This window comes from Perissodus microlepis, chromosome 13 (genome assembly GCF_051167445.1).
Source record: "Perissodus microlepis isolate ML-2025 ecotype Zambia chromosome 13, ASM5116744v1, whole genome shotgun sequence".
Classification (NCBI taxonomy): Eukaryota; Metazoa; Chordata; class Actinopteri; order Cichliformes; family Cichlidae; genus Perissodus; species Perissodus microlepis.
In genome coordinates this window covers 21328954-21350592 of record NC_140473.1, presented here as the reverse complement: position 1 = coordinate 21350592, position 21639 = coordinate 21328954, and the positions used below count along the sequence as shown (strand labels likewise).

Sequence of the window (21639 nt, the reverse complement as noted above, 5' to 3'; positions counted from 1 at the left end):
TATAAACATACACATATATTTACATGTTATTGAAAAAATACTTGCTCAAACGTCTGATGCAAACTAAGTATTTAGTGTTAGTTTTTATTTATTATTTAATCGAAATAATAATATATGACGAATTGTACTGTATTATACTCCTATTACACATGGATTCATATTAAAATTATATTATAAAAAACACAAATACAAATCTAAACGACATAGCTCTATCGATGTTTTTGTTAAGCGTCAGAGTGATCATCTTCATAATAGACGATCTGCGGTCGTCGCTCAGCAGTAGCAGTGTTGGATCCCTGTCCTGGATCGGGGGAGATGGGCTGAGGTATAGAGCACAGACCCAACAGCAACCGAGATCCACGGCGGCTCAGCGCACCACTTACAGGAGGGACGACTTGGGTAAGCCGATATGGGTCGTTAAACTAAATGAATGAAGCTACTAACTTTGTTGTTTCATACACTTGAAGTTATCCGTTTAATATTTAACGAAGCGGGCTAGCAGGAGCCGCCAGTGTTAGCTCGGGGTTAGGTTAACGTTTGTGACAAAACTTCTTTCTCCCAGCTAGTTATAAACGGTCGAGCAGTAAAGAAAAAGCAGTATTAGGGGAAATATATTGTAATTCTCCGTGTCTTGCGAATCGTTTTACAAGTTTGCGGCACGCTAAGTACAAGCTAACATGAACCATATCGTTCTCAGTTAAGTTGAGGCCAGGGAGCCACAGCTGCTGATGCTGCTAACACAGCCGTTTTCAGCGTGTTGTGGTAAGCTGGAATACCCAACGTTAGCTAACAGTTTGTGGTTGTGATGTTATATTTACGCTGGGATTATGGACTCTTGTTTCCTGAATCCTTTGGTTTAGACGCGCAGGACTCAGCTAGTAGACTAAACCCACTGAGCATCTTCGTTTTGCCTTACTTTGGAAATAGAAAAATCCAGACTAGGTATTGCTGCGGTGCAAGAAACCTGGGTGACCAAGTAACTGTTAAGGCTGAAAGCGGGCTCTATTTAAAGGTTTCTGGTGAGAAATTATTTGCTTTATTTGAACTAGAATGGCCTGACCCACAAAGAGCAAGTGAAGTCCCCTGCCCCTTTAGTTAATTACCTTTAATCCCTTACCATTGTTTTCTCTCCCTTTTATTTATTTCATTTGTTGCGTTTTTTCAATCCACATGCTGACACAAGCAGCATAAACTTTTACTCTGCAGTTACTATTTCCAGCTGCTGTGGTACTTTAGATGTTACAGCAGCAGTTTAGGACCATGAAAACAAAATACTGACTGTCCAGTCCTAAATGTTGACTTATGACTTGGGTATCTTGTGACAGTGTTTGTGCTAGTGAGGCCTTCCAGCAAATGTAAAGAGTCAGTCTACCTGGGAAATGTTTGACCTAGAAAGAAGTGGGCTGTTATCACCATCTTATCTTAAGAGGTTGACCTTTAAACTTGTAAATCTTCACTGTAGTCTGGTTAGCACTTTCGACAATTTATTGTAATGTTTCCTTGTATCTTTCCTTCGTTCAATTTACAGTGAAAACCGTGCTGTGTGATCCCAGACAGAATTTTTGCGTTTCTAAGTATCCTGGTAGTGATCTGTTTTGAATCCTTACTAGAGAAACCCAGATATGCTACTCAAATAGAGGCTGGGTTACTGATCACTGCTTGCCATGTGTGGATTGCTTTCCTTGGCACAATTATGCGTGTCCTGTAAGGAAAATTTTCAAAGATTTACTTGCGAGGGAGCTGAATTATCGTAAGGATATTATGACCATTGATCCTGGACACAAAAATACCTACTTGTGCAAAAACTGCACTCTGTCCATTCTGTATTTGCTCTTCCCTAAGCACAAGAGGTAGCTTGCACACATAGTAGCTTACAGCCACCTCGGGTGAGTTAATATGAACTCATATTTGTTATTTTGACAGTTGAATTACTGATGTGCTGTTATGTTCTATATATGTCCTGTATACCGGTAATCCCCCAGCGGGGGATTATATAGCCCCACATGCAGACCTACTCACTGTGATGAGCCCCTTTGACAAGGGAGCAGCTGAAAGTAGAAAGGGGTACAATATATTTGACCATATTAAATCCAGCTCTTCATCACAGATTCATCAAGATCTTTGTAACGGTCAGTCATCACTGCTTCTGGGGAATGCCTTCTTTGGGAAACACTTGGCTCGGGAGCTGCCACCAGTCCTCACCGAGGCCTTCCCCAAACCGCAGTCTCGGACCTAGATCTAGCTCTCTGCATTCTCTTTTAAGAAACATTGTCAATCGAATTCAAGATGTGATAACTATTAATGAAAAGAAGTCAAACACAAACTTTAAATGAAACTGAAGTAAAAAAAAAAAAAGTATATTGTCTACATTAACAAATTTCTTCTGGGGGCCCAGATAGTTCAGATTCAGTCCCATAAATGTGTCTTCGTTGTCATGTGCTCAAAGCAAGTGTTGGTGTAAATAATTTTCCTCTGCAGGAGATGTTAGGGATGTAGCTATCTTCAGTCCGAGCCCTGTCTGATAGTGCTACCTTTGCTACACCACCTCTATTACTTGTCTACAGACCTCATGTGAACTTGGGTTAACAGCATTGGAATTTAGTCTGTGTTGTCATTGTGTGTGCGTTTTTGTGGTTTTTTTTGTTTTGTTTTTAAATGTTGACCCACTAGATTGACAGGTGACCTGTGACATATACATGTTTTTAATCAGCCATTTTACAAAACAGTCTTTTTTGGGGGGTCATGCTTACTGCTATGCACCAAAATACAGTTTTTATTTCATATACGATGTGATTAGTTGAACTGATAAAATGTCCACTGTTGCTTCAATGTTTGATGTTAAGAGTATAGAGATGGGCATGTATGTTGACTTTAAAAACCGTGGTAGTGAAAAACTTTTTAAAAAAAAGAACTATAAACACTTAAACAGTTGACCTTGAGGCACAGCTTCTCTGTCCTGAGCAAAATCTTTTTATCGATGGAAGTGCAATTTTGTAAACTACCATAAAGTTCAAAGTTGTTAATTGATCATGAGAACTGGATATTTGCTGTGTTTACTGAGGATATGATCTCATTGGTTTCAAGGTTGTCTCACCTGATCCAACAAGAGATAAACCAATAGATAACAGGAAGAGTGGGTGCATTCAGGTCCCTCCTGCTTTCAGTGAGTAAGTTTTAATATGCCTTGGTATTACTCACCTTCTTGATGTGAACTGAAGTGACACCTAGATATATGCTTCCTCTACACTGTTTATTTAATCAACAATATTGCTGTTTATTTACACTTCTTAGTGAAATGCGAACTGTAAATGAAATGTAGATTTCTCAATACTGAGTGTAAGGCATGATTTAAACCAATATGAAATGTTTTTGCAGTATATTTAAAGGCTTGACTACAAGCTCTGCAGTCTTTCTCATGTCTTAAAATGACATATATTTCTCAGGCCTTTTTTATGGGATGGCAATGGCTCAGGACATAGATCAGGTCACCTGCTAATTGGAAGATGGTGGTTGGCCAACGTATCCTTGGGCAAGATATAGAACCCTAAGTTCCTCCTCATGTGTTCACCGGAGTGTGAATGTCAGAAAGCACTTGGACATGTGTGTCTGGAAAGTATTCTCTGCGCTTCACTTGTTCCACATTTTGTCATGTTGCAATGTTATTGCAAAATGGACTAAATTCATTTTTCACTTTAAAATTCTGCACACATTACCCATAATGGCAAAGTGAAAAGGGTTTGCTTGAGATTCTTGCAGATGTATTAAAAAATAAAAAAAAACCTGTGCTGTGAATACACGTCCACTGTCGAAAAAAAAGTACTGTTATAAATGTGTGTGAATGAGACATGTTGTATAAAGCACTTCGAGGGCTCAAGTAGAGTAAATGAGCACCATAGAAGAACCAGTCCATTTACCATTTACATCATCGCACACAGATGGAACATCATTGATGCCCAAGCTGAATAACAGTGCCCTAATATTGATCCTTGCACGACCCCCGTGTTACAAGTTCTTGTGTGTGTTGGAATTAAAATAATATTATCTGTGTCATAGACTTTATGTAGATCCAGAAGCAATCATCTCACTACCCCACCTTTTTCTAAATTTGCCCTAACAACTATGGTTGTTAGAATTCAAATAGGGTAGAGTAGGCTGTGCTTTTCAGGTGTTCTACCAACTGGTCATTTGCAAACTTTTCAGCAACTTTGCAAACAGAAGCAAGTGCACAGGTCTAATTGTTTACTTCCTGTCTGTCACCTGCCTTGTATATAGGAGTTCCCACAGCAATTTTTAGAATGGAAGGAAATGCTGTATTTCACAGAGTTATTTATAATATAAAACATATACAATTATTTATCTAGTCCCTTATGAGCTTTTACATTTCATTAGGGGTTAAATAAATGTATTAACCTTGGACTCACCTGATTGATTGAAAGTTAATCCTGTGATGATATTTGAGAAAGCATGGAAATTAGATTCTCTCAAATATCTACCTGATTCTTCCAAAAACTAAACAAAACAATGCTGCGAACTTAAGCTGCATACACAGTCTATATTTTCTTTGTATGTTTCATGTTCCCACATCTATACCAGCATCAGCCATACTGATGCAGATCCACTTCGGCTGTTTGGATTCCCCAAGTAATTGTGAGGAAATGAAATGCTAGCAAAGCTTTTGTTTGACGAGTCAAAATTGGTTTGCTTTTTGTTGGTCATATGTGGCTGATAAATTATTTTGGACTTTACTGCACTTTTTTTGTTTTTATATCTGTAATCTTTCGGCTGCTGATTACATGTTTTTAATGGTACTTGTCATGGGTTCATCAGTCAGTGTTTTCTTACATCTTTTTGCAGAGGATATCTATGTTCAAGTAGGAGCTAAAGGAGGATGCCAAAAATGGGTTTTTAAAAAAAGTATTACTAGTGTAAAATAAAAACAAAAAAACAACCCTGTTCAGCAGAAGCTAGGAACTAAGAATAATGAAAAGCATTTTTCTACCTGATGCTGTGATGACAAAATAAATCCACATGATGTATTTAAATATGTTAAAACCCCCATTGAAAGGCACTTTGGGTCAAACAAAGTCTAGGGGAGTGATCTTTTTTTTAATATTATATTGTTATAGTATGGAGGAAAAAAAACATACATTTTTAAAATTTTCCCTTATTCCCTACTTAGTACATATCTTGGCTAACAAAGCTGTTATCCATATTTAATTTTATTATTATTCTATATTTCATGTGTTTTTGTTAAAAATTGAATTCTGGTACAGTGTTGATCTAGTTTGCATTAAGACTTTTGATATAATCCTCCTTTTCTCTTCCCTATCTTTAAGTGTATTTAATTTCATCTTTTGTCAAATTCTTTTCTGGATCACGAAAATGGATGAGCATGCTTTCAGCTGAACTTTTGCAAAGTACTTTATTTACAGTGTCGCCAGTCTCCACAGAAACGTCTCTCACTTGACGTTCGGTGTGTACGTAGCGTTAAGATGGTCGTCTCTGACACTGCTGCTCCTTTCTGTAGCCTGTGTGTGAAATAGGATGACTCAGAAGCTGACTTTTATGGGTAGATGCATATTTTACGGGTAGATCCAGAAACTAACTGAGATGCTAACAGCCTAGACTCCATGCACAACAAGCGGGCCTTTTGTCCCCTCCTTGCCCTCATCCACCCACACAGTGCTCATAATGTTCTGGAAAAAGAGCGCCTTTATCTCGGCCTTCCACAGACTCATCTTACATATTGTAGGATTGGTTCAGAAAGACAGCAGCTTAAACAGGCTAATGTGACAATATCCCCACAGTAACACTGCTCCCACCCACGCGAGTGCTGACATTGAGATGCGCACATTCAGACGTGTTGGTCTAAACATTTACTTTTCAGTTCATTAAAGGAGAGCAGCAGGGATGTGGCAGCACTCAGCAGGTTAAATATTGCACACTCTCTCCTGCGTGGGTCCTTTGGGTGTTTTTGTTTTTTTTTTTTTTTCCTCTCGTCTCTCCTTTGTGTCGAACATGACTGAGCTCACTGGTATTTTTTTGGCAATACTCAAGGGGTGCTTAGCTGCAGAGGCAGGGAGGCGGGTTGAAGGGAGGGGATAGAAGGGGCTGGCCAGAGGCTTGCCAAATCGGATGAGAGAGAATTTGGGAGGAGATGACTGAGAAAGTGAGAAAAGAGAGACTCCAAGGGAAGAGGGATAAGGGGTGGGGTGGGGTGGGGGGGGGAGCTAGGCTGGGTGGAAGAGAGAGTGACAGTGTCGAGTATGTTTTACAGGGGAAAAAAGAGGAAGAGAGAGCGGGTGAGGCTGATATAAAAGGATAAAGGCGGGGTTGTGGTTTGTGTCACATGATCCCCTCACTGGTTGTAGCCTAGTGAGATCCAGGTGGCAGAGACACCATAGATGCAGTAGATGAAGACAGCAAAAGAAAGAGAGAGCAAGACTCTGCACAAAGAAAACTTAAAATTCCCCATTCACCACGCACCCTCTTCACTCATTTTTCTTTCCTCTCTTTTCAATGTGTCCTTAAGGAATTCCTCCCAGTCCCGCTTTTCCCTTCTCTTCTCCCGCTCCTCTCTCTCCCTTCCCGGCCTAAGCGGGCCAGGGAATGTCCCGGTGGCGCGATGCCTTACGTGGACCGACAGAACCGCATCTGTGGCTTTCTGGACATCGAAGAGAATGAGAACAGCGGCAAATTCCTGCGCCGTTACTTCATACTGGACACACAACAGGGAAGCTTGGTGTGGTACATGGACAACCCACAGGTAAATACAGAGATGCGTTAGCTTAGCTCTTAGCTTTACTGGAGGGTGTCCTCAGGGCAACCGTACAGGCAAACTGGGAAACTACATGCTGCAAATTTTAGTTATCATATAGATGATTAGCTTTCATGCAGGTGTATCTTGACTGTGAGCCACTGATAGCAGAGCCGCCTCTATAAATTATGTTTTTTAAAAATTACATTCTAACATGCTTGGAAAGCACATTTTACAGACAAAGGAGGATCTCAGATCTAAATGCGGTGTCTGTGTTGTAACTATTGGCAGACACTCCTGTAAATCATGTCAGAAAGGGCTGTCTGTGGACTGCAACACAGGGGAGTAACTTGTAGCTGGAGGTGTGTTTGGTGCTTTTCTTACCTGCAGCAGAAGCTGTGTGGCTCACACATGCCCAGCTCAAGCCTAACTGATGTTAACCAGCACGCATGTGCAGCATCAGTATCAGCATGTTTTGAGGTTGGTGTGTTTTTCAGCAGTCGTGCAGGCTGCAGGTATTCATCCATTTAAATAGGGAATAGAATGTACTCATGTTGTTGAGAGGGGCCCAAAGAGACTACAGTAATATTTGCACTGACCGTAGTGGTTGGCCATCAGTGTCTACTCTGTGCCCCATAGTGTCACTTTTTATATAGTGTAATATGTCCTCTGTTGGCACATAATCTGATTTAGATTTGCAGTATTTGTTAAGTGCCCTGTTACATCAAGTATTCATAAATGATGTAGAGCAGGAAAAAAATTGTAAATAATTGAATAAGTCTCTTTCTTTTTATAGATTGAAAAAAGTTAAATTTTAATGACGTTAAATCTGGATCTCCCAGTTTCAGAGACACAGGAAGGCACTGACATTAACTGGATGGAGTGCAGCCAACACATACTGTACTTACTCTATAATATCGACTGGCTTTGCAGAACTTCACCCCCAGACCAGATCACATTTGATCTTCTACGGCTAAAGGCCCGCCTTACTGGCACTTGTATTGTGTATTGTATTGCGTAATTGCATCATTAGCTTGAGCTTCCTTTTTATTGCAAGTATTTTTCTTCTCCACCTTCTCCCACAGAACTTGCCTGTTGGTACGGTCTGTGTTGGTTCCCTCAAGCTCACATACATCTCTAAGGTAAGCTAGATCATCACTGGAGCTACAAGATTATATACAACTGGAAGACTTCACATTTTTTTAGTTGAGCTTGAACACTAACGTCTGTGGGATTTGTTCTTATTTAGGTCAGCGATGCCACCAAGCTGAGGCCTAAAGCAGAATTCTGCTTCGGTAAGAAAATGCACGTCATCAAATCTGTTCTTCCAGTCAGGATATTAGCATAATAAAAGCATACGTTTTTGACAGAAGACTTCACTCTTGTTTTTAACATCTTGCATTTCAAATATTATTTTGAACACATTTTCCAATGATGTCACTAATGAGCCTTGGATAATATGATTCATAGTATTATTCATACTAAACAGGAAAACATCTTGCGTCTTTATAAAAATACAACTTGACAAATGTCTGAACTGCTTTGAAAACATGAGCAATGATGGTGAGTTTAACCACATGTTGACTAAGCTGGATACCCTTAATATAACCTAAGGGAGGACTATTTTTTGTCCTTGTCTGCTCTCTCAACATGGTCAAGCGCAGCTTTTCTCAGGTTTTTTCCACCACTGATCAAGCAGCATTCTTCAGCGTTGCGTGGTTTGTTAACGTAGAAAAATGCACGATGCTCCAGCAGTTAATGGCCTGGGTTTTTGTTGACCACGTTTAACTATTCTATAAGTAGAATTTATTATCTGTCCAATTTTAAAACAGTCTTTCGTGTATTGCTAAGGTTTTAATCTCATTCTTCTCACCTACTAGTTAATAAGGATATCCTGGGGCATTACCTATTGCTGACTACAATAAGTAAAACATTTTATAAAGGCATAATTTGCTGGTGTCTTCTTCTGGTGCGTTGTTAGCTAATCTTGATGCACATTGATTCTGCAGTCTTTAGAAATGAGTTGCATTACTCTGTACTTGTGGGTCCCTGTGATTAGAAAACTGACTCTGATACAAGAACTTTCTTACTTATTATCTTTAAAATGGACCTACTGTGCTCTTTTCCAACTCCATAGTTTTATTTTTTGACTTCACAAGAGTAGCTTTAGCAGCTCCATAGTGTAGTGGGTAACACGTTTGTCTAGAAATCCCTGGGAGGGTTGTGTTAGGAAGGGCATCCAGCGTAAACATCTGTGCCAAATCAAAAATGTGGATCCATCCGCTGTGGCGACCCCTTGTGAATATGCAGCAGCAGAGTTGTTTTGCATGATTTATAGTACAAAATATTCTTTATTTGTCTAATTCTGGGCTTCCGTACAACTCCAGAGTTATTCCATTTCTATCCTTTTGCTTTAAAGCCATCCTTCCTTTAAGCAAGCTGATTGGCTGCTTCTTGCAGGCAGAAGGTTTTAACAGTGAATGTGTGGGGCTTCAGTGCTCAGTTTAGTGATTGAGATGACCCTGTTTGGAATAACTTCACAAAAAAAAACTGAAAATGAGCGTATAGAGCAGTCTGTAGCCTGAGCTTTTACTTCTCCATACGTTGACCTCATTAATTGAAACTTTGTGTAATATGAACACTTCTGGTAATGCTATACAGTAATTAATTTTATATGTTAAAATAAAAGGATAATAAGGACACTCATTTTGTATGAGTGAATTATATAATTATATAATGTTGATAGCTTTTTAATATTGTTTGATGTCCTCTTTGCAATGTCTTTCAACAAAGAAATGCGTAGAGCCCTATTTGTACTTGTCTTCTTACCTCATGTGGCCAAGATGGAAAAAAATATTTAATAAAAACTATTAACTACTGTCAGATGTATTTATTTTTTAAGAGTAAACCTTCATCGCAGTGTTTGTTTACTAGCCTAACTCTTCATCTGTCCAGTTCAATAGCAGGAAATACTAGTGTGTGACAATATGTTCACACTGCATGTGTATATCTGGCTGTGTACACAGCAGTTGCCTTGTTGAAGTTATGACAGGATGCCGACATCCTAATCAGAACCTGATTCGCAGACGTGAGAAGCTATTTTTAAAATTTTGTCTGATATCCATGAATCGTGCTCCTCCCCTTTTCCTGTGTCCAGCAAGCCAAGGCATGATATAGGGTGAAGCAATGTTGACATTTAATTTATAGTTTAAAAAAACTCAAACAGACTTTTGTTTGCAGCTCATATGCGATGGAGAAAGATTAAGAGCAACTGTGTGAACTTTGGCTTTTGTCTGCATTTTCCAGCAGCATGCATTGTTTTGTTATGTGTAACTATGAGTCAGATCTGATACCCCTTCTCCCAGATTTCATTCCAGCGCCAAAGATACCACTGCAATTCCAATACTGCCAAGTAGTTTACCTCTCCCACAAACAGTGGACAGATTTTAGCTCAAGACTGTTGGACAATTTCCTCCTGGTCATCTGCTTGAGGCCAGATAGACAGAATTATTTTGCAGGAAAGTAGTGGAATAATGTATTGAGGTGTCCAAGATCTGGACTAAATACACAGAACGGGGAAGAATGATCTTCATTGTGCCACAGAGTTTGCCTTTTCACAGCTCTCCCCCGCCTGATTTACCAAGCCAGCTTTAATGTAATTTATTGCGATGGTGTCAGAAGGAAATAGAGGAGACACAGGGACGGTTTGAGCTGCAGAACTGAAGGATTTATGGCAAAGCCAGAGAGAAAAGAGACTTTAGTTCTTTCAGCATCTAAATCCTGATCCATAGCTAATCAGCATTTGACCCAAAAATTTCTTCATGATTGAAATGCAGTTTTCTCATGTTCATATGGCTGTAAAACCGTGTGAGAATATTTGGTTGTTGGTGGCTGTGAGCCCCCCCCCCACGTCATGGTTAGACGTGGGTAGGTGGTGGCAGACGGAGACAGCTGAGTCTAGCTGGGTCATCATCGCCATGCAGAGAAAATGCTGCTGGGTGTGTGTGGGAGAGTCCCTTGGCTCAGTTGTTTTTCACTTCCAGAGAAATCTGTGGCGGTGGATGTGTTCTGACACTGATACAAGACAGGGCTGAAAACACACTTCAGTCCTGTGTAATATGTCTTTGTATGTGTATTTGTTTGTAATTCAGAGGGTGTATTGTAGCCTGATTGTGACAGAAGAATGTACTTTCACTTTTTCTTTTGTTCCCAATGCTCTTTTTTTTTTTTTTTTGTCACCTGTAAGTCATCAATGCTGGGATGAGGAAGTTCTTCCTGCAGGCCAATGATCAGCAGGACCTTGTCGACTGGGTCAACGCTCTCAATAAAGCCACCAAGATCACTGTGAGATGATAAACAAAAGACACACACACACCCATCTCAGATTCAGCTTTTCTAATCTGCTCTTTCTGGTTTATGTTTTATCACTTGGAAAAACTTTTATTTCTTCCTCTTTCAAGGAACTAGATGCAAGTTAGTCAGAGCATGACTAACAGGATGCTGCTTTGTACAGAGTTCTGGGATAAAGGACAATGAAGTTTTAGGCATGTGGAGGGGAAATGGGGATAAAAGGCTTGTCAGAGTTTGCATGCATAAAGTTTCATGAAGCTTGGCTTGAAGTTTGTAAAAAAAAAAAAAAAAAAAAAAAGAGGCTATTTATACCTAAAGCTTTTGTGTGTGTGTGTGTGTGTGTGTGTGTGTGTGTGTGTGTGTGTGTGTGTGTGTGTGTGTGTGTGTGTGTGTGTGTGTGTGTGTGTGTGTGTGTGTGTGTGTGTGTGTGTGTTTTTAAGGTTCCAAAGTTGTCTGATGGCCAGCAGAACTCGGAGAACCAAAAGGCTTTGCCAGATGTTGCAGGGCCCAAAAAACAAGTCTCCTATAAGACTGAGATAATTGGAGGAGTGCCCATAGTCACCCAAACACAGGTAAACTTTACCCGTGAATGCAGTGAACCACATATTGTATTTGATTACATTTGCATGTATACATATGATAACATGTACTTTATTTATCCCACCTTTGGGAAATCCTTCAAAAGAAAATGTGTAAATTTGTTTTTAAACTAGACTATTCCCAAAATGCTGCTTTTATATTGTATCTGATTTAGTCAAGCTATTTCCAACTTTTAGATCATTAGTTTTCACCTAGCAAAAGTGCCCAAAGAGAGCTGCGTTCAGGCTCTCAAACGTGTGAAATTTTCTGCTTCAAACACAGAACAGTTTTTCTACAGTTTTAACCTGTCAGATAAATCGACCAATTTAAAGACCTCACTTTGATCTTGGAGAAACTGATATCTCTATGTTCTAAAGTGCAAAACTATTGTTGAACCAATAAATGATTAATAACATTTGATAACTACTTTAATCCATAATTTATTGATAAAGGAAAGGATCCTTAATTTCTGATGTTGAAACTACTGCTGTATCTTAATATCTGTGCAACAGTCGTCGTAATGTTAATCACAGGTTGTTGTTTTATTAACAGTGATTATGCACTCACCAGTCAGGTCACCAAATACACCATGCTAGTACAACTTTAGATGCCCTTTTACCTTCAAAACTGCTTTAATTCTTTGTGTTAGAGATTTAACATGGTGCTGGAAACATTCCTCAGAGGTTTTCATTGACGTGATAGGATCAAAGATGCAGATTTGTCTGCTACACATCCGTGATACGAATCTCCCATTGCACCACATCCCAAGGGTGCTCTGTTGGATTGTGATTTGGGGACTTTGGAGTTGATTTGAGTACAGTGAACTCGTTGGCATATTCAAAAAATGTTATCTTAGAAGTAACCATTAAAAGATAAAGGGATGCACATGGTCAGCCAAAATACTCAGGTAGGCTGTGATATGAAAATGCTGGAACCCAAAATAGGGCAATAAAATATCACCCACACCATTACACCGCCAGAAGCATCCTGGATCATTGATGTAAAATGGGATGAATCCATGACTACTTCTGCTGCTTTAGCACACCTGCTTTATGGTTAGATGAGCTAAGTATTCACAGCAGGCCTTGGTTGTAACAAGTGGTTATTTAATTTACTGTTGCCTTCCTATCAGCTCCAGGCACTCTGGCCATTGTCCTCTGAGAAATGTCACTCACTGGATATTTTCTCTTTTCTGATCATTCTATGTAAACCCTATAGAGGTGGTTGTGTGGGAAAATCTCAGTAGATAAGCACTTTCTAAAACACTCAGACCAGCCTGTCAAAGCCACATTCAAAGTTACTTAAATCTGATGCTCGATTTGACCGTGTCTTCAGGACTAAATGCATGCTGCCATGTAACTGGCTGATTAGATATGAGTGTTAACAGTTGAACAGGTGTACCTAACAAAGTGACTGGTGAATATTTTTATTTCTTGACCAATGTCTTTTTCTCAAAATTCAGTTAACTAGGATCATTGTCTGATCGTTTGTCATCACAGAATCCAAAGTGGCAATTTGTGGTGTTTGCTTTTCACAATGAACTTCAAATTGACATTATTTTATGTCCTTCGCCCTCCAGCACGAAGGAGGTGATGGCGCAGATAGAGCTGAGCGTGAGGCCATGCAGCGTTCCCACAGCCAGCTGCCTTACTTCCTGGGGAGGCCAGCTCAGGACCACAATGTCATCAAGTCAGGCTACTGCGTCAAGCAAGGAGCTGTGGTGAGCACTGACACAACCACTGACACTGTTTTTGGTTATTTATTTTTTTTGCTTAAAATCAGTTAATTTCATTTGTCCTTGTGTTGGTGTTCAGATGGGTTCCCCTGTGCAGTAGTTCTGCTCAGGGACCCAATTAAAAAATAAAGTAGGTAAGCTCCATTACAATTAATATAATGATAATCTAAGAAAATTCAGCTCCTCCTATGTGTACAATTCTATACTTTTAGAAAGACCCAACAGTAAAGTAAAATGTGTAAGAAGTATAAAAAGCTGTGCTTCTGTAATCTGAATCTTGTTTTTTTAATCTTTTTTTTTCTCCCCAGATGAGGAACTGGAAACGGCGATATTTTCTTCTCGAAGAGAATTCAATGAGTTACTTTAAGTCAGATTTGGTAATTAACTGTGATTAAGTTACATGAAGCTTTTATGGAATGTTTAGATTTGTAGTACACACACATTTGATTCTCCTCCAGAATCCGAGGGGGAAGTATCTGCAAACACAACCCCGAGTTCCAACATGCTTTATTCATAGCCTGTGGAATTCAATGCCTTCACTGTACATGTCCGATCATGCCTTCTTCCCTCCGGGTTTTCTTACTTGCACACACTCGCGCGCGCACACACACACACACACAGACTGTCCTCTGGATAATACTGTACGTCCCTTACCCTGTCCTTGTCTAGGTCTGCCCTTATTTGACAACTTTATCTGTCTATTTGGCTATCAACAGGCCTCAAGGACACAGACTCTCTGTCTGCTGTATCAAAGTGCTGTGTCAAGAAAGTTGCAATCATTAGTGTTTGCAGTTTGCTACTTCTTGGAAAGTTAACCTCCTTCTTCCCCTGTGAACCAGAAACTCTGCACCTTTTTTAGCCATCCCATTAGATACAGCATTTTAAATGTGAATGCATTATAAATAATATTTGTCCTGTGTTATGAAAAGTTAATTCTTTGTTTTTAGGAGAAAGAGCCTCTCAGAATGATCCCACTAAAAGAAGTTCACAAAGTCCAGGAGTGCAAGCAGAGGTATCTAACAAGTCCCAACATTTTTCCATTGTACAGAAAAATGTCTTTGTCTCGGTGGTTTGTGCTTACCTTTTCTGATAAAGATAGAGATGAGATAAATTTGATCCTGTTTTTTTTTTCTGCTTCATTGTAGTGACATTATGATGAGAGATAATCTATTTGAAGTTGTCACCACATCAAGGACGTTTTACATACAGGTATGCGACTCTCTGTGATGAAAAGAATGGCTCAGACGTGAGTGCTTACTAATGTTGATGAATCTGGTATTCAGTCTTGTCTGTCTGCATCTTTACCAACTACATGTTACCCTTCCCGCCACTTCTGATCCTGATTTCCACTCCTTATGTTCTCATTCTTTCCTTCATTCCGTTCTGCCTCTTTTCATGTCTGTCTCCACTAGGCGGACAGTCCAGAGGAGATGCACAGCTGGATCAAGGCTGTGTCGGGGGCCATTGTGGCCCAGCGGGGCCCTGGGAGGTCAGCTGCCACGGTAAGTATCTTCTACTGCGGTACAACGCAAATCCACCATGGGAGGGAACATAAGTCACTGCAATTAGATTAAAGTTTAACATCGAAAGTAACGTCAGCCCTGAATTTTACTTGCATGAGTAGAGTGGGAGACTTACTGAGTGACGTGGTTTGTAGTAGTCAAGATGATATGGTTGATTTGTGTGTTGTTTCACTTGTGCCGCTTGTTTTTTCTTATTCTTACACGTCCTCATGCAATTTCAGTGGCAATCTTTTTCTTTTTTTTCTTTTACTTCTTTGTAAACAAATGCATAATAGGAGAATTGGCTGTGCCGTTTTTTCCGCATGAATTTGGTTCATCCTATAATAGTATTTTAACAATATTGTGTTGTAGTTGCATAGTACAGAATGACATAGACTTGTAATTTCTAACTCCTGAGCTATGGACCTGTAAAGGGGATTGTGATGTTTATAATCAGGGGGGCAAATTATAGCTTGAACTTTGCTCAAAACGGTTCTGAATGTTCCTCAAGCCTCTTCATTACCACCTACAAACGGGATTGATTTTTATTTTTAATACTACTTTTTTGAAATTATTTTCTTTAAATGTATTTGCATCAAAGTGAGAGCGATAGAGAGACTGATGGCATGCAAAAAGTCTTCAGTTGGAAACAAACTGTGGACACTGAAGTTCATGGCTCCAGTCCCATTGGGTTGCCCCTGAACTGATTTAGCTAAAGTGGGTAATGGATAACCAGCTGTCACCACTTGTTGAGCATTAGTTACTTTTCAGAAGTCTACGTGCAGGGAGTCGGGCAGCTTGACCCGGTAGGTGAGCAGTAAAATAAACCACTTCCATTGTCCTCACTGCAGATGAAAACCAGCCTCCGCCACATTTGGGCCCTTTTGGTTAGACTGAAGTCATTATCCGCAAGCGTCTGTTTCTCTGTGGTTTCCTTTCTTGCCTTCTGTGTCTTTCTCTCTAGCTTGTCTTTCCTTCCCTGTGCCTCTTTTCTCGATCCGTTTCTCCCTTTCTTCCTTTCACATTCTTTCCACCTCTTCTTCTCCTTTCCCAGTGGGCAGATGGCCCATCTGCTCTAATCCTGCTTTGCACTGTGTTGTTGCAGATGCGGCAGGCCAGACGGCTGTCGAACCCTTGTATACAGAGGTATACGTCCCGAATCGGGGAGTGCAGCAGCACGTATGTCAGCTCGTCTAAATCCCACTCCCTCCCCCTTTTTTAAGCTCTGGGTTCAGCTTTTTAATACTTTTTTTTTTTCACTTATTGGCTGGTCCTTTTGTTTGTGGACGAAGGGGAACAGATCAGATCCGACTGCACATCTGATGCGCTTTTCTTTTTTGTTGCTTTGAACCAACCACACCCTACGTATGGCTGTGATTACCCAACAACTGCTCCTCCTCCCTTCACATCCTCATTCTCGCTGCTTATCGTCACCCCTCAATCTCCTTTGCTTTTTTTTTATTGTTTGTTTTGTTTTGCAGCTCTCTGATATCAAGCTTAGCATAAAGTTTAGGGGTTTTGCATTTAGAATATTTGCAGCTAAAGGGATGCAATTTGTGCGTCAGGTGTTTTAAGAGTCGAGGTGTGCTTGCTTCTCTTGCATGTGATGGCTGTTGTCACAGGCATGGCAGTGCAAATCAAGCATACTTCAAGTCTTTCAAATGCTAAAAATGAAGGGTTTTTTTCTGCCACAGTACAAAATGACTCTAAACTGACCATCACAAGGCCCTGCAGCCTTCATCTTCATCCACAGCTTTCCCATGTTTTCATTGTTGCTGATGACATTTCAGTGCAAAGTTGGAAGTATTCATGCACAAATATGCTCTGACTGCATGAACTGTCTGACCAGCTTAGCTATGAATAGTTTAAGCCTGATTGTATCTGTGTCTTTATTACTGCATCTTTCACACCTTCTGTTTCTCTTCCCTCCGTGCTCTGTTATCTCTGCAGTCTGCTGCAGCTGTGTACCTGTCTTAGATGTGTGACATCCTGCTTGTCTCTTCTCCTCCCTCCTGTTCGCTGCCTGTATGTTTATTTTATCTTTCTCATATGTTCCCATACAATAAAATCCTTGTTTTCATCTTGACTTCCGAAAGCACATCTCTGAATGTTGTGAATGTGTAACAACAACTCACCAAAGCTGAATCCACAGGTCCAGAGTCACAAACTCAGTTTTCATAGTGACATGTTGGGGCTTTTTTCTTAAACAGCTATCGGTTGGGCTGATATATTGGCCTATATTAGCTATTTGTTGATATATCAGTATTGGCATTTGTGACTGTTGATGAAAACAAGGGAAGTAATGAAGGGACAGAAGGAAACACCCTTCAACTGTGGCGTGTTGTTACATAGTTTGTCCACCAGAAGGCACTCTGCAACTTCCCAGTAGGCAAAGCAGATTTACACAAACACAGGTCAACCAACACTTGTTGCAATGATGCCGTTTAAAAATAATCTTGTTTTATTATGTTGGTATGTAATCATAAATAATGACACATAAAAGAATAAATAATGTTTGTTTTGTGTGTCTGAATGAAAAGAAAATATCGGCGGCTATATTGAATTTTTAAATCACAAAACATCAGGCTTTAATATCCTGTTTCGGTTGGGCTCGACTCTTAACAACTGGCAACTGGCACTGCAGTAAAGGTTTGGGTTTTCCCAACCCTTCATACTGTTAGATTGTCTAATCTTTCCCCTCCCACTGTTCGCTAAATTTCCACATGAGCTTGATTTTGGACATTTGGATTCAACGACGAGAACAAAAAATAACTTTTAATACACTTGTGACGCTTACTGTGGTTTTCTGTCATGTTTGTGCTACAATCTTACTCTTAAATTTTGTGACGCGTAAGTGATAGTTAGGAAGTTGCACAGGCCTGCAATGTCATATGGTGTTACCGTGAATAAGCATCTTGGTGAAGAGGCTATGTTTAAAAATATACAGCCATAAAGGTGGCGCTTTCATGTGCACATTTTGGTGCATTACAGAGCATTGCAGAGTGTTTGTCTAACCTACATTTCACCTCCTGCTGCCTAACCCTTTTTTTCCCTACCTGTACTGAGTTTTTTTCTTTCTTCTGATACATCTTTTTTTTTCTCAGAGATTGAAATCTGAAAAGCTGTGAAATAATGAGCAACAACCAACCACTGCACTCTGTTTGAACTTCTACTGCAACCTATTGAGACTACCAAAACTAAAACCTCCTGACACTACTTTTCCTGCTACCTCTACTTCTACTGCTACCACTCCTACTGCCGTCATCTCCATACTCTAGCAATGCTTCATTCTTGAGCACCTACAACTTCAAGCTGCATCAGGCCTCAAATGCGGCCGCTAATTCCAAGTCTGTAACTAACTTTGGCTCTTCTCACATGAAGTACACACGTCAGGATTTGACTCATCTCACTAACAACAACTCCTCTTGTCTCCTTCATTCTTGCTCTTTCTTTCCTCGTGCTTTTTCTGCTGCAGGAACACGGCAGCCGTTCCACTTTCTACCGCACCCCCACGGGTCCCCCCGTCCCTCGCTCGCCCATATCTGCAGTGCCACCATGCTACCCAGAGTGGGGGAGTGCTGTCACGTGCGGCACACGCTCACAGTCTGGCATGGGACAGCGAGCACTTCATGAGCCTGCTGCCACGCCCCAGTCACAGCCACACGCCAGCACGCCTGTCCCTGCAGGAAACACGCCTGGCAAAGTGACCTGCGACGCTCCTGTGACCAACGTCGCCAGCTCTGAGGAGTCACCGTGGCGCCGGCGGAGCAGCTTTGAGCCCCACATGCCTGAAACACCCCTGAACCTAGAGGATGCTGTTCTGCCAGTGAGTGAGGTCTAACCCGTTTAACTGGACATTAAAAGTCAACCAGAAGTTGACTGAGATCCTCAGATAAAGAAGAAATCCTGTGAGCAACAATAATTTTTTTTTTCCCAGTCAAAGCTCTGTCACAAACTCTTTGGAACTACTCCATCGGTGTACAGGAGAAACAAGTTGGCTCACCTCTGAACTGCACTCTTGTGCCAAAGTCAACCCAGCCCCCTGCCCCCCCCTTCCCGCCTGCTGTCATAGTTCAAATGATGTTATTATTTACCAAGAGTTAATTTACACCTTCTACTTAACTTGTGTCAATTAGTACTCAATAACAGCTTTATTTTAATCTGTACAGGCATAAAGAGGTGTTAAAAGCATTTACGTGTTGAGGAATTTTGCAAACCACTTTGTGCCAAGAAAATAAGGGAGCTTTTAAGGGTGCTAGCTAATTCCTCACATCTGAAAAGAGTGTTCAAAGTGAGGACTGGCATTTTGTCACCTCTCAGATCTACTTGTACTAAACTGTGTGATCCATTCATACTCATTATTGTAACACTGGATTTGTGTACTATCGCCAGTGTTTATTTTTTGGAGCAGGCCAAGTCAGAGATCAAATCCTCACTTTAATGCAAATTAAAAGTCGACAATTCTGGACTGGGCTAGACTTAAAAAAATATATATATATATAAAAAATGGAAATAGTTATGTACAATCCGATGTGTGTAATTATGCAAGGTGAAATGTATTTAGTCTTCTTTTTTTTTTTTTTTTTTTTTTTTTTTTAACAGTGGCCAAGCCACTGACTTGAATCTGTTTTTAAATATACAGGGAGGGTTAAGGTCTGTTCTTTTTGCAACTGTTTCCTCAACAACGTTTTGGTTGATTGAGTTGATGTTACTGACAAAATAAAGTAGTCTTCTGTGTACTACTACTACTACGACAGTAAATAGTTTTAACCAATAATCCACTTGTGGTAGTAAAGTCAAAGTGCCGTGCAGATGAAAAAAGAAAAACTGAAAGCTTTCACAGCGTGTGCACCATGTCACAACCCAAGTCACTCTTTCTGGTGAATCATATTTCTCTGTATTATTGGAGTCTTGATGACGGCTTAAAGTAGCAAGTGAACAAGAAGACGATGAGGACTATGCTTCTATGCATTTTGTAATTAATATTGATTTAAAAAGAAAAGCAACAACAATATGGCAGAGTGAGCTTTAGCTCGGTCCTGAAAGACATTATTTGCTTAAACCTGTGTTTACTAGTTTGAAGATAATACTGAATTGATCAAGTGCATACGTTTTAATTCATAGTTTAACAGAAAAAGTATTCAAGCTCAGCCACTTATGTTGCATGCTAAGGTTTTAATAATACCTAAAATTGTATTATTATTTTTTAATCTACAGATGTTTTGGTTGTTGCGTGTTTGCAGACTAGAAACAGATTTATTTTTTATATGCTTTTAGGCATGTCCTGTTCCTGTTCACTTTTGTGTTGACAGCCTAGTAGCAGGAAGCTGCCTCATGGTGTTATTTTAAAAAAAAAAAAAAAAAAAAAAAAAAAGTCCCACTGTAATCCTTCTAAATAATACACACTAATCTTTTTTAAGTGCCTGCCGCATTAGAGCCTAGCAAAGCCAAGCTATTTCACCCTCTTTTCAGTCTAGTGTAATTGGTTTGAATTGTCTCTATTTATTATGTGGATGACTTGAAAGAAATAAACACTGAAAATGTGCTCATGTTTCAGTATTGTGCTTATCTTTATCCAGGAGAGCACGATGAGTCTGGTGGAATATAAGAGGTTTACAAAGTCTGCAAAGAGAGAAACTTTTGGCAGCATCCGCAGTTTGATTTGAGTCTTTGATGTGATTGCAGAGAGTTTCCTCTGCCCTCTTGTGGCGAGAGAAAAATCTTCACTTTGTCATTGAAAACATTCCTGTGCTCTATAAACCACCAGTTATGTTTTCATCACGGATGACTGCAAAGGTTTCAGTTGATGGAGTGCAAAGCACCACACACGAGAAGCATGAAACAGATGTTTCAGCACAGACCCAGCCAAGAATCATAACAAGAATCATGTAAGAAGCATGCAAAAAGCCACATTAACAAAAGAGGGTGTGTCTGTGAGCTTCCCCTGATTCCATGTTTACAGAAATATTAGCCTCAACCAGAACAAGCCATCAAAATAATTACAATAAATAAGAAACTGACCATTTTTGGATCCTCGAATAAAAGCCATCAACTCCACACTCCATTTAAAAGCCCTGCATTAACAATTTATATAATAAAATATAAATACACAAAGTATCAGAACTATTACAAACATAATTCAACTTTATTTTGTTATAATTCTATAAAATGTGTTTGCCGTTATATCTGACTAAGGTGGGCCTTTCCTATTTGCTAGTTAAAGTTGAATTTGAAATTGTGCGTGATATTTAAATTCTTCCTCACGGCTTGATGATAAAACCTAATCTACACTACAGCTGAGTAAAAAGAGGCAATCATCTTCATCGAGGAGCAAAAGTATGAATGGAAACTGTACAAGTAAGCCAACTTGGCACTGTAGAACAGTCGGTGTACATGGAGCAAGTATTTCCACTCCAACATCGATGATAAAGCGTATGTATGAGTATCGTTTGTCATCTCTTAATGAGGTGCTCCTTACATATTCAGCCTTGAGCTTGATATGGTACGTGTGGACTGAATATTTAAAGCCTCTTTAATCAGCTGGATAATGAGTTATGGCATATTCAGGGGCTTCGTCTCTATGTGTGCAGTTAATTGTGAATGCTGCATGTGTGGACATTTTACGGTACATGTGGATGGTGTCATTGGAAGAAGCAAAATCATTTATAATTAGCTGGTGTGTTTGAGTATGAGCTTGAATGTACAGCTCTTTGATA

The 21639-nt window shown here is 39.9% G+C and overlaps 1 protein-coding gene across 8 annotated transcripts; it reads left to right on the top strand.

Moving 5' to 3' along the window:
• Window positions 1-260: 260 nt before the first annotated feature.
• On the top strand, window positions 261-20468 carry LOC146375116 (pleckstrin homology domain-containing family A member 1-like). 8 transcript variants are annotated; one of them, XR_014801909.1, is made up of 15 exons: window positions 261-399; window positions 6533-6766; window positions 7843-7899; window positions 8007-8052; window positions 11004-11101; window positions 11548-11679; window positions 13266-13406; window positions 13730-13798; window positions 14369-14433; window positions 14567-14630; window positions 14834-14923; window positions 16029-16102; window positions 16874-16948; window positions 18028-18270; window positions 18399-18511. XR_014801909.1 is itself a non-coding variant. In XM_084947817.1 (15 exons), exons 3-15 carry the CDS (start codon window positions 6626-6628, stop codon window positions 18628-18630), a joined length of 1284 nt encoding a protein of 427 aa, XP_084803943.1. In that variant the 5' UTR covers window positions 261-399; window positions 3085-3163; window positions 6533-6625; the 3' UTR covers window positions 18631-18731. The 8 variants fall into 8 exon arrangements, 6 of the variants coding, with proteins under 6 accessions (XP_084803943.1, XP_084803944.1, XP_084803941.1 ...); XM_084947817.1 differs by lacking the exon at window positions 18028-18270 and adding an exon at window positions 3085-3163 and having other exon boundaries at window positions 18399-18731; XM_084947818.1 differs by lacking the exon at window positions 18028-18270 and adding an exon at window positions 3085-3167 and having other exon boundaries at window positions 18399-18731.
• Window positions 20469-21639: the final 1171 nt, after the last annotated feature.

What these genes read in the sequence shown, in the direction of transcription:
- LOC146375116 (XM_084947815.1), top strand. Translation starts at nt 6,626, where the DNA reads ATGCCTTACGTGGACCGACAGAACCGCATCTGTGGCTTTCTGGACATC. An exon ending in GTTACTTTAAGTCAGATTTG is followed by an intron (nt 13,799 to 14,368) that starts GTAATTAACTGT and finishes CTTTGTTTTTAG; the next exon opens with GAGAAAGAGCCTCTCAGAAT. An exon ending in CTCCCTCCTGTTCGCTGCCT is followed by an intron (nt 16,949 to 18,398) that starts GTATGTTTATTT and finishes TTTCTGCTGCAG; the next exon opens with GAACACGGCAGCCGTTCCAC.